General features: G+C 44.1%; 1 protein-coding gene across 7 annotated transcripts in view; it reads left to right on the top strand.

Moving 5' to 3' along the window:
• PKP4 (plakophilin 4) overlaps nucleotides 1-11,875 on the top strand; it is a 230,325-nt gene extending 218,450 nt beyond the window's left edge. For 5 of the 7 annotated variants that reach the window (XM_007965032.3, XM_038002085.2, XM_038002087.2 and 2 more), the window contains 6 exons: nucleotides 189-384; nucleotides 4,134-4,218; nucleotides 4,340-4,457; nucleotides 7,188-7,316; nucleotides 9,044-9,117; nucleotides 10,880-11,875. In XM_007965032.3, coding sequence (XP_007963223.1) covers nucleotides 189-384; nucleotides 4,134-4,218; nucleotides 4,340-4,457; nucleotides 7,188-7,316; nucleotides 9,044-9,117; nucleotides 10,880-11,128 — 851 coding nt within the window. In that variant the 3' untranslated portion in view covers nucleotides 11,129-11,875. The remainder of the gene's footprint in view (nucleotides 1-188; nucleotides 385-4,133; nucleotides 4,219-4,339; nucleotides 4,458-7,187; nucleotides 7,317-9,043; nucleotides 9,118-10,879) is intronic. The other 2 variants (XM_007965034.3, XM_038002092.2) reach the window with 1 other exon arrangement.
• Nucleotides 11,876-14,421: the final 2,546 nt, after the last annotated feature.

The raw sequence follows: 14,421 nt of genomic DNA on the forward strand, positions 1-14,421 counted from the left end.
AATAAATGTTAGCTTTCCCCTTATAATGACATTTGTCCTTTTCCTCTTTGCTGTGAGTTTTGATATTTTCCCCTGTTATTGTCTCTTTGGGGGTTTTATTTTTAAGAGATTGCATACCACCAGAATCTGAACAACAATAACCAAAACCTAGTATCTGGAAGTAGAATTTACTCTTTTGCCTTTGGCAGGCAAATATGCCATGCGAGACCTGGTCAACCGGCTCCCCGGCGGCAACGGCCCCAGTGTCTTGTCTGATGAGACCATGGCAGCCATCTGCTGTGCTCTGCACGAGGTCACCAGCAAAAACATGGAGAACGCGAAAGCCCTGGCCGACTCAGGAGGCATAGAGAAGCTGGTGAACATAACCAAAGGCAGGGGCGACAGGCAAGTCTGCGGCAAGGAGGTGCAAGTAGGGCTCTTATTCCTGAGATTGTGCTGTGATGAGGCCTTTGTTTGAGGATACATTTCCTATTGGAAAGGATTTATTTTTGCATTTCTTACATGCTGATAAGCTAAGCAGTCTCCAGCACTTACAACCTGCTGTGGTGGGAGAAGTGTTTTCTGTTATGGGGCCTTTTTTTGGTTTTCACTGTATTGTAACACCCTCACTCCTACATTGGTATTTGTCTCTGTCTTAGTCTGTTTGTTCTGCTACAACAAAATGTTGTGAACTGAGTGGCTTATAAACAACAGAAATTTATTTCTCACAGTTCTAGAGGCTGGGAAATCCAAGATCGGGGCACCAGCAGATTCGGTGTCTGGTGAGGGCCCCCGTTCTGGTTCATAGATGGTGCCTTTCAGCTGTCCTTGCAAGGTAGAAGGAGGGAGAGGTCTCAGGCCTGTTTCTGTAAGAGTGCCAATGCCATTCATGAGGGTTCTTCCCTTATGATCTAATCACCTCTCAAAGGCTCCACCTCCTAATACCATCACCTTGGGGGTTGGAATTTCAACATATGAACTTTGGAAGGGACACAGACTTTCAGACCATAGCAGTCCCTAAAGCCACAACTGGTCGTGCCAACTCCTGGAAGAATTGGAAATGCCAGGATGAGGAAAATCTAGGGGGCACCATTTCCCTCGTGCCCTTGTCTCTGCTCCAGGCCTGAGTGCCTGTTCTGCAAGAACGTCTTCTTGAATCCCCAGTCCTGGAACTGAGTTTTCTGCCACATACCCAGAAAGTATTAAAATTACTGCTCTGCAGCAGGGCTGCTGTGTGGCCTCAGGATGTGCCCCAGGCTTGGATGGCACATTTCCCTTTGCTTCTGCATGACACCTCACTGATGAAGCAGGAGGGAAGGACTAGAGAATCAGTGGTAAAAATTGAAGGCTGTTTGTCATGGAGCTGTAGCAGTGACTGTAAGTTTGCCTTAGTATCAGATCAGAGAAATGTTAGTAGGATGCCTGGTGCCATCTCAGAACAGCAGGACAGCGACCTCCCTGAGCCATAGTAGCTTGGCAGCCCTCTCCACCAACCTCCCTGCTTTGCTCTCTCCATAGTGCTGATTTCCCCTTGCTATGGAAGTTATGTCTTCCTCTTGTATCTGACTCTTCCATAGCAGGGATTTTTATTTTGGTTCACTGCTATATCCTTAGAGTCTAGAATAAACCTGGGCTGCTCATAACAGGTGTTTGGTGAATATTTATTAATTGGCCAAATGACAGTGCTGGAACTCACGTTACATCTCATCTAATCTTTAGTTTAAAATACAAGAATAATCTCAAACGATATTCTCATCTGCCAGAAACCACACCTATCAGCAGTAACGATATTTCCTTTCAGTCCTTTTTTTAAATGTATATTTTTCTATTTCATTAGTAATAAATGGTTATAGAGGGTGGAGAGGGCTGGGAAGGGGAGTGAGAGAAACCATAATCATTTATGCTCTTAAAATGTCGCTGGACAGCCTGCACTTGTGAGCAGCATAAGAAGAGGCTGAGATGCTGAGCCAGTGCCAGAACCTTTGCATATTAAGAAAATTGCTACCCAGTCTAATCTGTTTTTCAAAACCAGAGATTCGGAAAGTCTTGGACCAAATCAAATTGTCTCCTAGCTCCACACACTTAACTTTTCTCCTGATTCTTTCACAAGTACTTAGTGCCTGCCTGCTGTGTGCCAGACGCTGTTCTCTATGCTGGGCTTGCAGCAGCAGGCAGGTCGCACGACAACCCCACCCGAGGTAGCTTACGTTCCATGGGCAAGGTAGACGAGGTGCCAAACGAGCAGAAACGCGTGGAGCGTGGTGGGTGGTGCTGAGGGGCAGGGCACGTAATAATGTCAGGGCAGGTGATGGGCCATGCTGGGGAGAGGGATGCTAATCAAGGAAGGCCTTGCAGAGACAGCGCCTTCTGAGCACAGAGCTGGAGGAGGTGGGGAAGGAACAGTGCAGCTCCCTGGGGAAAGAGCATTTCAGTTAGAGGGGGACATCAAATGAGAGAGCCCTGAGAAGCTAGAGGACCTCGTGTGCTTGAGGAACAGAAGGAAGCCAGTGGGGCTGGAGCAGAGACAGTGAGGGTTATAGGAGGCCCACCCCAGCATGGTGATCTGATGGCCTTAGCCAAAGCAGGGCACCGCATCCCCTCTGCACTTACCCATGAAGCTACTGATTTAGAGCAGCGGCTCCCAAGGTGAAATACAGCGACTCAGGATGAGGACTGCAACTTGACTTTTGGATGTAGCAATATGGAGGTCCTGTGTTTAAGAGAAGACGGGATGGTAGAAATTAGAGAGGCAAGTATATAACTGTTTCAAGGAGTTTTGCTGGAAAGGAGAGCAAAGAAACTTCCTTGCTTTTCTCATGGGTCAGGTTTCTGCTCATGGAATTTGTGTCTGAAAATATGTAGCCTGTTTTTGTCAAGGCATATCCCAGGCACAGTCCTGCCTGGTCAAGTGTTTCAGCTGCCATCCTCCCAGGCAGCTGTGGAATCTGCCTTTTGAGCCTTCATCCCGCTGCCTAGCACTTAAAGACAGACGGGTGAACAAAGCAGCAACAGCAGGGCCCAGCTGAGAACAGGTGGCTATGCGGGGCAAATGCCCTGCTCCCCCAAATCTGTCTTCCAGAGGCTGTCTTGGGTCCCTGAAATTTCATCTCTGTTTATTTCTTTGGGGTGTTTAGCTATTTCTTGTTCCATAGTCCAATTTGGAAATAAAAAGGTTGGAAAGGCTTTGAATGGGTTGGCTTTACCTGGCTCTGCTCACCTAAACCCTCAGAATCATTAGCAACCCACGTTCTGTTGTTAGGGGCTGGGGAAGTAGCTCACCGCCTGCTCCCCTCCTTCGTCCTCCTCCACTTCATGAGAGTTTAATTGGGAAGATAAGGAGTAGAAGAGAAAACCAGATTTTAGATCTGGTGTATACAGTTGAAGTCAAACTGTCAATGGAGTCTTAAGACAGAAGTGTTCAGTTGTCCTTAGGGCTAACTCCCCAAGCACTGGTCCATGAGTACCACCCCAATGTAGAGATCTGAGGGCCTTAGCCAAGGCAGGAAGTCCCCTTTTCACTTACTGATGAGGCCACTGACTTACAGCAGCGGCTCCCAAGGTGAATCCAGTGACTCATGGTCGGCAGTGCTTAAACAGAGCACCGGCATTTGCAAAATGCCCTCAGAGAGGGGAAATCATATCTGTGACCATGTTTTCCAAATTCAACATTAAAACAACCATTTTTTACTTAGAGGTATGAATGATGAGGCAATGGAGGTATTTAGATGAAGGCTTAATAAAGAAGGAGGGATAAAACATATTCACTTGGGAGGGTCCCCAGACACTCAGAATGTAGAGTCATGGTTGCATGAATCCCAAAGCCCCAGTGAGATCAGTGGCCCTCAGTGAAGATGTGGAGGGAAGTTGGGATTGACACCTACAGAGATCCTCAACTCAGGTTCATCCAAGCCACAGCTGCTCCACAGAGCTCACTGCCTGATGGCCTCACTTCAGTTCTTTCCACCTCTGGCCAGTCCCGAACCTGATCAACTCCTAGGCACACCTGATCCCTCTGTGGTGTGTCCTGCAGTAGCCTCCGTCCCTGTAACCCTGAGAATGATGGCCTCTTGGCCACTGATTTTCATCCTGCACCCCTCCGAGTGGGGCTGAGGCTGTGCCACCCACATTCGTTAACATCCTTGCTCTCTCCCTAGATCATCTCTGAAAGTGGTGAAGGCAGCAGCCCAGGTCTTGAATACATTATGGCAATATCGGGACCTCCGGAGCATTTATAAAAAGGTAACCTACAAGAATAGCTCTGGCATAATTAGCATTCATCAAAGCACATACTCATAATCATTTATTGTAATGAAATGTCATTATTCATTTTGAGAGGTTTCTTTTTCTCTTAACTCTGCAGGATGGGTGGAATCAGAACCATTTTATTACACCTGTGTCGACATTGGAGCGAGACCGATTCAAATCACATCCTTCCTTGTCTACCACCAACCAACAGATGTCACCCATCATTCAGTCAGGTCAGTGGAAAACGCCACTGCTTCGCGAGAGCCTTTGTGTGACAGAACATTGTTTCCCAGCCAGAGAAGATGAAACATAAGCTGGTTAAGCCTGTCATCTCCAACGCTACCCATGCAGCAGAGAACCTTCTGTAGGAATCACACACCATTATAAACCACAAGCCCACTTTCTTCCTTCCTTTTTAAAAGTTTATACCAGTTTACATCAGCAAGAGCATCCCAGGCCCTGCCCTCAAGTCTGCCTCACTAAGTGTGAGAAGGGGCCCTGAAATCTGCAGCTGACAGACTGGACAGGGGAGCAGGGTACCCGAGAGTGGAGGGCCACACTTCGAGACACGCTGGGTTATGCCTGAAAGTGGCTGCCCTGTATGTTAGCTGGCCGTAAGGTTGGAATCTCCTCCAAAGTGAATTTTTTTAAGTTTTCTTAGTGAAACCTTTTAGAAGCAGGGTCCTTTAACAGAGGACCTTTAAGGTCTTCAGATCCGCAACCTGGGAGAGCTGCCTGCTCTTCTTCCTCTGCAGACCCCCAGCACCTGCTGTTAATGGAAGCAGGCCTTACGGGTGGGTCTGTGGGAATTCCTTTTGATTTTTAAGTTGGGAATCCTGTCAACCATACTGCGTACTTCTTTGTAAGTTTAACTTCGTGGAAAGAATGTTTTGAGATTCAGACTAAATTTTTTTACATGTAAGGGCAGATTATTACTGCCAAGCCAATCAGTCCTGTAAATCTAATTCTTTCCAAAATGAGAAAGGAAAAATAATAAGTATCTTATTTTTATTTCGCTTTAAATCACCCATTCTGACTTTTAAATATTACCTATTGTATTCAGCAGTGTTACTGCTGGCAGTGTTATTTCTCATGTGGACAAATGTGGCCAAAAAGACTAATATACATGGCCGGTGGTTCTTGCCACATAATTGGATGTCCCCACTTGAACTAGAATTTTTTTTAATTATCTGTGCTTGTTGTATATGGTATTTATCTTAGTTTTTAAATTATAGGTTGCTTTCTTGAAAGAAACCTACATGTCTGGTTTTTAACATCCTTGCTAAGCTCCCAGGTATAGCCTGAAACTGCTCTCTTCTAGAAAAATGTTCAGAACCTTTTAGGGTCTTGGGGATAGAGGTGCCAGGGAAATAAAGAGGTGTGGCTGCATAACGAAACGCACATAGACAAGCGAAGGATAATTTTAGATCAGTGCGAACTTGTCCAGTCTGCGGCCAGGGGTTGTATGCGTCCTGGGATGGCTTTGAATGCGGCCCAACACAAATTTGTAAATTTTCTTAAAACATTATGAGATTTTTTTGTGACTTTTTTTTTTTTTTACTTCCTCAGTTATTGTTAATGTTAGTGTATTTTATGTGCGGCCCAAGATGATGATTATTCTTCAGTGTGGCCCAAGGAAGCCAAAAGATTGCACACCCCTGGTCTCATTAGCACATAGTAACTGAATAGTGACCTTGTTTTCAGGACCCCTTAAATATACATGCTGGACAGTGTTGACTAGCCCCATTCAAATTCCTAGGTGCCTCTTGGGATTCTAGTCAGTGGTAGGGAATACTCCACTCCTCCTCTCCAGTTATTCTAAGGGCTGATCATGCATCCCTTCACACTAGTGTGGGATCTGCTTCTGGGCGTGTCTGATGCCTGGCTGATGTCATTGGAGGCAGGCGGGTATGCTTTCTGTCCTACTACCTTCTGGAAAGTAAGCAAGGTGAGCAGCACATAGACATTGTCCATACATGCTTACATGTTTAACACTGAACAATCTTGTGTCAGTGAGGTGACTTTTTAGGAAAAGTATTTCATTGTCAGTCTTCCTCTGAAAGTGTCAATTTGTACAAAACCACTGGTGTCAAGGTTTGGGGTGCTGTTGCTTTTGAGTGTATCAAGTGAATAAGTAGCCACTGTTATTTGAAATTAAGGGAAGCAAGATGATTTTTTTTTAATAAGAAAAAGGAAAAAAACGTATGTGAAATGTTTCTCTCTTCCTTCTGTGCCAGAGTGTCCAAAAAGAGTCCTAAGGATAGATACGGTATTATTAGATGTTGACTGAAGCTGGGCTAAAAAAATCCTCTGGGCCTTTCTGAGGTCAGGACTTAGCACCATGTGTGTTTCCTGATGAGCCAGGCTTACTGGGTTTAAATTGTTTCCTTGATAACCATAAAAAGAATTATAAATTTTATAGACTGGGTGCTCTTATTCAAACACGTTTAGAGATGTGAATATTTTTTAAATAATTAGAAATCAAAACATGCCATAAAACTTCTGTTGACTGAAGAGCTATACATAAAGGATAATAGGTGGGTATTTTGCAAGCAACTGAACTGAGATCATAAAATAACAGGTATAACTCTTGCATGGCTAGTAAGTTATGATCACTCACTCAGTTTCAAAGGCCTAGTTAAGACATTGAGACACACTGGTGGGGAAACCTGCATGATCTCTACACTGTGCCTCTTTAGCCGGGCGGCTTGCCTTCCAGCTTGAGAGTGAGCCCCGATGCTGACTTTGCTGAGTTGTGCAGTGGCAGGCCTGCATGCAGGTCGCACTTGCGGTACTTGGGTCTAGCTGCTCTTCAACTCCCAGCACCTCTGAGATATTTTCAGCACCAGCTGTGTGTCATTTCTAGTTACTGACCTTTGTGTTTCTGGGAGGATTTTCCACAGATACTGATGCTGATTTCTCTTTCTTCCCCTCTTTCTCTCCTCCTTTGCCTCTCCCTTCAGTCGGCAGCACCTCTTCCTCACCAGCACTGTTAGGAATCAGAGACCCTCGCTCTGAATACGATAGGACCCAGCCACCTATGCAGTATTACAATAGCCAAGGGGATGCCACACATAAAGGCCTGTACCCTGGTAAGACGCCAGTTGGGTGTGTGATACAGTCTCTTGAAAAGCCACATTTGCAGGCACTCGGCCAGTGGCCTGGGAAGTAGCCTGTGCTTGTATTGAGACGGTCCCCCAGCAGCAAACCATGTTCCAGTCATTCCCTTTCCTACTTTGGGGATTGTTGCCTTTTCTGCTTGTTTAAAGTAAAACAAGCATGTACTTGTTTGTATGTATGTATGTATGTATGTATGTACCTGTACGGTGGCCACAAATAAAAAGAGGGCTGTATCCAAATAAATCATTTCTGGCTGCTCACTGGCACAGTCCCTTTGCTCCGTCCCCTCCTGCCTTGAGCAGTATCTGTGTTTTCCACATGCATCAGAACCCTCAGCCCGGTGTCGCTTTGCAGGGGCTACGTCTTCTAGACAGGCTCATCTCTTAACTTCAAACCAGAGAATGGAGATCAATTTCATTTACATTTTCATGGAGAAGAGTTTGAATAAATAGCAAAAGGTATAATGTGATTCTTCTCAAAGTGATTATTTTTTAAGAATAACAAAAATAATGTTACATAATGTTAATATTTTTATATCCTATTCAGAAAGCTGTGCATACAATTTATTTAAAGGATACCAGCCCAAAGGGTTACTAAGATTTCATACTCTTCCCATTCTCAACCATCCAGCAGATTATAACTACTTTAGATGTTCCAAATAAGTCAGTGTAAGCTACCCCACAAAAAGTACTCTTTTCTCAGACCTGTCTATTAAAAATAAATAAAAGCTAGTGACAGCTTTACTCCTGCTGGGGGAGCAGTCTCCGTTGTACTGTTGTCTTTGAAATTGTGATTTCACAGGACTATTTACTAATCGACTGTTGTTACTATGGCAATTAATAGCTCAGAAAATTGCAGATGCTACATTTCAGCACCAAGCTCTGTGCAAAAGGAAATGCACATACCAGCTGAAGTGCATGGTTGCTTCCGACTTGCAGCAGCCTGCCTTATCTTACAGATCGCCTCTTTAGCATGCATGCCCTTCTGTATCTTCTTCGCTTGCTTCAATAAACTAATTTGCCTCAAGTACGTTTCATTTTCCTCATTAAAAAAATAAAAATCTTTGCTAGCCTTAACAATAATGGAGGGGTAACATCATCAGGAGTCTACTATGGACTTTTGAAGACAATTATCTCATTATTACCAAGTTCCTTTTGTATTAAAACATACTTAAATATAGCAGGCACAAGACTGTGCCTCCATTGTTGCCCAACGGCTGCTCCTTCCTTGACCTGAGATTTTGAATCCCAGTTGTTTGGAAGGCATGGGGCTTGTTCGAATATTGTGCTTCGCTTCTCCTCTCTGACCCACTGCTGTAGCTCGGAGCCCTGGAAAAGGGGTGTTCCTCAGCTCAGGATCCTGTGCTGCTGTCCAAAGCCAGCCGGAGAAACCCTCCCACGTATGAGCAGAGCTTGAGCAGGAACCTTTGCGCATGGGCTCTGCACTGGCATTGCTTTTTGGGGAAACACACGCGGCCTGTTTTTGCCATAGTTTTGCTATTAGCCGCCCCCAGCCCTGAGTTAAGCAGCAGCCAGGCCAGATCCAGACCCTGAGCTGCTACCTCTCCCAGCCTGCATTGGCACTGGGGAAGGCAGGCCCTGTCGGGGACAGCACTAGCCCTAGTGCAGGGGAGACCGCTCAGCCTAATGGACCAGAGTAATAAGCACTAGTTTTAATTTCATAAAATATTTTCTTACAGGCTCCAGCAAACCTTCACCAATTTACATCAGTTCCTATTCCTCACCAGCAAGAGAACAAAATAGACGGCTACAGGTGAATTTGCAATATCATTTTTACAGAAGGCCGATTAGCAGTTAACACAGTAAGGGGTCCACGTCGGTTGACTTCCCAGAGCTGGGCCAACACGGCAGGGTCCTAGATGCTTTCCCTGGGGATCTTCACTCCTTGGAAACTCACCCGTGGTTTAAGCAAAGCACTTCCACGGTAGCCTCACGTTCTTAAGTATCCACATCGGTACTGCTGAGACCACCATGCCACTGATGGGGACAGCCAAGAAGTCTTTAGTTCATGTCCTTTGCCCAGCGGTGTCCTTTTCCCACTCTTTTTCTGTTAAGCTCTAAAATCTCTTCCAGCCTCTGGGTGAGGGAAGGTTGGTAAGCACACTTTATGCCCTCATCACCTTGTTCTCTTTTGTGTATACCTCATTCTCCATCTCACCCCTCTCTGTCCAGGCTCCACAATTTAAAAACACTGAGTCCATGGCCAGGTCTGTTTGTGTCGGTGGTCAAAGTGGACTCAGCCCCTGCCGGAATGGACCTCACTGTGGGAGAGTGGGACTGACGGTTATAACACATCCAGGCTTTGCTTTCATGAAGGGCCTGCAGTCAGTCTCAGGTCCTTCCCGGTGCCATGGTGAACCTGGACCATCTGGTCGCTCCTCTTCCCTTTCAATAACAGAGCAGCTGGAGTTTCCTAAAACAAGACTGTATCCTGTCCTTCAGATAAGGATGTGTTCTAAGACCTCTCCTTCTCATCATCATTTCTCTGTAGATGGAAGAAAAAGAATTTTCCAAGTTATTCATAATTTATGCTATAGTTTTTTAGTCAGGAAAAATAGACCAAAATCATAACTCTGGCTTGAAAAGAGAATTTAGCTCTGAAATCCTTATAATGTTAGAATGCATTGAGTTCCAGGACATAACATTGATTCCTGTGTGATAAATTTGTTACATCTTACTAAGTAGGGGGATTTGGGCATGATCAAGAAGATAGACATAATAACCATCACAATTTGAAGAAATTAACGTGAGGTCAGTGCTAAGACCAAACAAAAGGAAATGGAGAGCAGTGTGCCCTTTGTGGGTGCCCACGTGTGCCTGGCCTTGCCCACTTACAGATGGACTTAGCCCTGGCTTGGGGAAGCCTTTTCCTCTAGAACCATATTTGCTCACATGTCTCTCCTAATTTTACTATTCTTCTACCTTGAGATTGCTTATTCCTTTAATATTACGACTTACAGCAGAGTTTCCAAAGTGTGACTATTGTTCACCTAGCCACATACATCTTTTAAAGTAGAGAGATGGACTCCATCTTCATATCCGAAGTAAATGTTTTAAAAGATGGTTTGGTAATTATGTAATTATGCAAGGCCCAGAAACCCAATCTTCGACTAAATTAGTGATGTGCTAATAATTCCCCTGTGTCAAAGCAAATGTCAAGACCATCCTCTCATTCGGCATGCCCCTCCACAGCTGAGCACACAGCAGGGCCTCCAGTAAGGAGGGGAGGCCGCTAGGGCCACGTACCTAGAGATCTCAGGCTCTCCTGAGGCACCTACTTCTCTAGAGGTCTTAGGACAGGAAACTCAGCAGCCTGCCTGAGAGTGCAGCTTAAAATCCTTAGAGTCCAATAGTAAACAAACACATAGTGTGTGCCAGAAACAGCTTTTAACCTTAAGCTGCAAATGTTGAATATTGCTTTAAAAATATGAAGCAAGAAGCCCACATTAATTTTCCTGACACATGTCTTTTTAAAAAATTGCTTTTATTTATTTGCCTTTTCATTTTGTCAACAGCATCAACAGCTGTATTATAGTCAAGATGACTCCAACAGAAAGAACTTTGATGCATACAGATTGTATTTGCAGTCTCCTCATAGCTATGAAGACCCTTATTTTGATGACCGAGTTCACTTTCCAGCTTCTACTGATTACTCAACACAGTACGGACTGAAATCGACCACAAATTATGTAGACTTTTATTCCACTAAACGACCTTCTTATAGAGCAGAACAGTACCCAGGGTCCCCAGACTCATGGGTGTAGCATCAAGATGCCCGACAGAGGAACTCTTTCTTTCTAACCTTGTTTGGATTGAGGTGAAAAGTCCATCTTGCTGATTTGATGATTGAAATGTGAAAGTGAAGTGGAAGGAATGAGTGAAGTGCGTTTTTTTTTTCTTTTTTGAGGAATTATCAGGGAAGTGAGGAAATTTTGGGAGAGGACTTTCTAAGCTCTATTTAGTTGTTAGATCTAATTACTTATAGATTCTGTAGTCTGGTGAAGGTGTGGGTGACGTGATGAGAGGTTTGAGAAATGGGTGAAATGAAATGGGGGATGTGTAGGTCAAATCAAATTAAAGATTTTTTTAATGTGAATAAAGTTATGTTCTGATAGTTTGTACAGAAAAAATAAAATGGATGCCCATGTTTTATTGCTATTACTAAATGTCAAGATTGTATGCTATTATGTCTTGTAAATTTCTTTGTTGGTGTAAATATGGAAATGCCACATTGGTTAAGTGCCATCATTTGTAATGCAGTGTGTCACTTGAGAAGAGATTTGAAGAAACCGACAACTTCAAAAACAAATGGGAAGCCCAAGGAACTGTGAGCAATTAAAAACAAACTGCGACGCCCTTTGTCCCCACCACGCGTAGTGTACTTTGGAAGCACAACGTCCAGGCTGGTACCGCAGCGCCATGCCCATTCCTCGCCTCGTTCATAGGACACTTCACTGCCATTTTCTATGCACATAAAAGAAAAATAAATGTGGAAATTTCATCCTTGGAAATGTGTTCTCTATTCTTTTTAAATTTTCTGTATGTATATGGAAAAGCAGATTTAATAAACACAAATCTAACTGCATGTTGGAAACAGCCTAAACATATCCAACTATTTTGGACTTTTCCTAGTTTTATATATACTTTGTAAGATGGACCACACCAAAGAATTAAGCTATGAACTTTCCTCCTCTGACTAGGTGTTTTTATTTCTTGGAATCCATTTTAAATCTAGTACACTTTACAGTTTTATCATGTTTTTCTCAGACCCATATGTACATATCATCACTCTTCACCTAAGACAAGTTATATCTGGCAGTGTGACCATAACTAAATTGATACTTTTTTAGGCATCGTTTTTAAGAACTCGGTAACTTCATAATAATAGTGGTTGGGCATTTATTTCGTTGGCACCAATATAATAAAACAAATTCTAAATTATGATCTTGTTGAATAATTCCATGAGACAGTAATTCCTGGATTAGGAATGGGGCAGGGGAAAGAAGCCCCACAGATAGGGTAAGCAGAAGTCCCCATAGCACCACACAGCATTACTTGGGAGCTTTTCTCCATCTGTGGAGACAATGAGGGGCACCAGGCCCAAAATCTGAGGCCTTCTCGGGTCTTGCAGTTTCCACCCTTCAGCCCTAGCTCTTGGATCTTTGTGTAAATATGGAAATGCCACGTTGGTTAAGTGCCACCGTGGAAAACTAGGAACTAATTTACCTATAGCTGTACTAGGAAAACTAGGAACTAACCCCCATGGCGTCAAACCCAGAAGTGTTGTCTTAGTATACCCTGCAAGTGTGATACAAATCACAGATTAAAACATTTGTACTTACATTTGTGAGTATATGGAAAGAAACCCAAGAGAAAACTATGTTTTGTTGCCGAATGGACAGCAGCCCAAGATTAGCATCCAAAGTGAAATGGAAATACCAGTGCGAGCATGAAGGTTCCTAAGGTCTACAAGCTGGGAGTCTTTCTGGGACGCCTTCTGAAGAACACCAAGCCAGCTTGCGGAGTTGACTGCCCAGCTACTGAGCCCTGGCTGCCTCACACCTGGCGGAGCTCAGGAGACAGCCCTTGTTAGACGACAGAGGTCGCCAGATGTTCCTGAGGAACTGGCATCAGGACTTGTGGGATGTAACCACTTCAATTTCCAGTCACTGACTTCCCTGAACCTGGTATCTTCAGATCTGGGTTGAGGCCGAAGGCTGTCAGTTGGGGAATCAGGAAAACAAGGGAATCGGAGCCAGCCCAAGCTGATTGACAATAACTTTCTTTTAGTGACCGCCTTAGTTTGGAGTAATGCTGTAACAGGCAGCATTTCAAAAACGGATCCAAATTTGGATTGAAAATACCTGGGTCTCCAATCAGACCTAACAGAGCCAGAAAGAGGCCTGTGCACGGGGACTGGGCTGAAGATCTAATGCTGTTTAAGACTCCTCCCTTGAGACCAGAGAAAAGAAATCGCAGATACAGCCTGAATGATACAAAAGGGCATCATTGAGGGAAAAACCAAGCCTACTATTCCTTCAAGGTGTGGGAATAAACAAGCTTTGCTAAAACAAAGTTGACTTTTTATTGCTGTCTTTACGTCACTAAGTAGCGTATAGAATTCAGCCCACTTCCACCCTGTCCCAGAGGGTCAGGGCTGAACTGAGCCAATGTCGGTGAGCTAAACAAGGGTTTCCTTACCCTGGTTGCACATTAAGAGTCACCCGGACCCCACCCTGACCAATCAAAACCACAGAGGTGGAGTCCAGGCATCAATATTCTTGAAAAGCTCCCTGGGTGATTGCAGCATGCAGCCAGCTGAGAGCCACTTGGTACTCCCCATTCTCCCTCCATCCCTTGCTGTTGCACGACCTGAAAATTTAGCAGCTGGGGTTTAGGGTGCGGAATTTGCCTAGAAGCAAGGGTTAGATTTGGAGTGTTATCACTGAGATCTTAAACTTGGAAAGTCGATGTGAGGTTTTTCTTTTTGCCAGAGTATGTCTTTTGCCTGTGTACACTTGTTAAAGGTTATGTCCTTTGAAGTCCATGAGTATCAGAAGTGATGACCACACAGTCCTGTAACTGTTCCAATCATTAATCCCTGGCCAGTGTTTGGTTGTCCACCCAATGCTGCTTCTTGCACTGAAATCCCAACAGTTCACTTTATTGACTGCTCACTATGTGCTGAGAGCACCATATACGTTATCATCCAGCCCTCACGGCACATGTGACATCTGTACTGATAGCCCATTTCACATATCCTGAAGCAAACTTGGAAGAGTAACTTGCTGAAGATCATACAGCCATTAAGGGGCCATTAGCGTTACACTCTATCTTAACCACAATGCCAGTGGTTTTCATATTTAATAATTTGAGTTTCAACTGAACGTCTACGAAGTGTTTTTCATCATTGCTTTAAATTTGCCAAAGGACTCTATTGCTACTCTAAAGGAGAAAACCATCACTTGCCATAAATTGTGGGCAAGTGATGGTTTTCTCATATACTTTTTAGTAACCATAAAAATGAACACTATTAAACATAAAAAATGTCCATTTT

Source organism: Chlorocebus sabaeus, chromosome 10 (genome assembly GCF_047675955.1).
Source record: "Chlorocebus sabaeus isolate Y175 chromosome 10, mChlSab1.0.hap1, whole genome shotgun sequence".
In the NCBI taxonomy this organism is placed as follows: domain Eukaryota; kingdom Metazoa; phylum Chordata; class Mammalia; order Primates; family Cercopithecidae; genus Chlorocebus; species Chlorocebus sabaeus.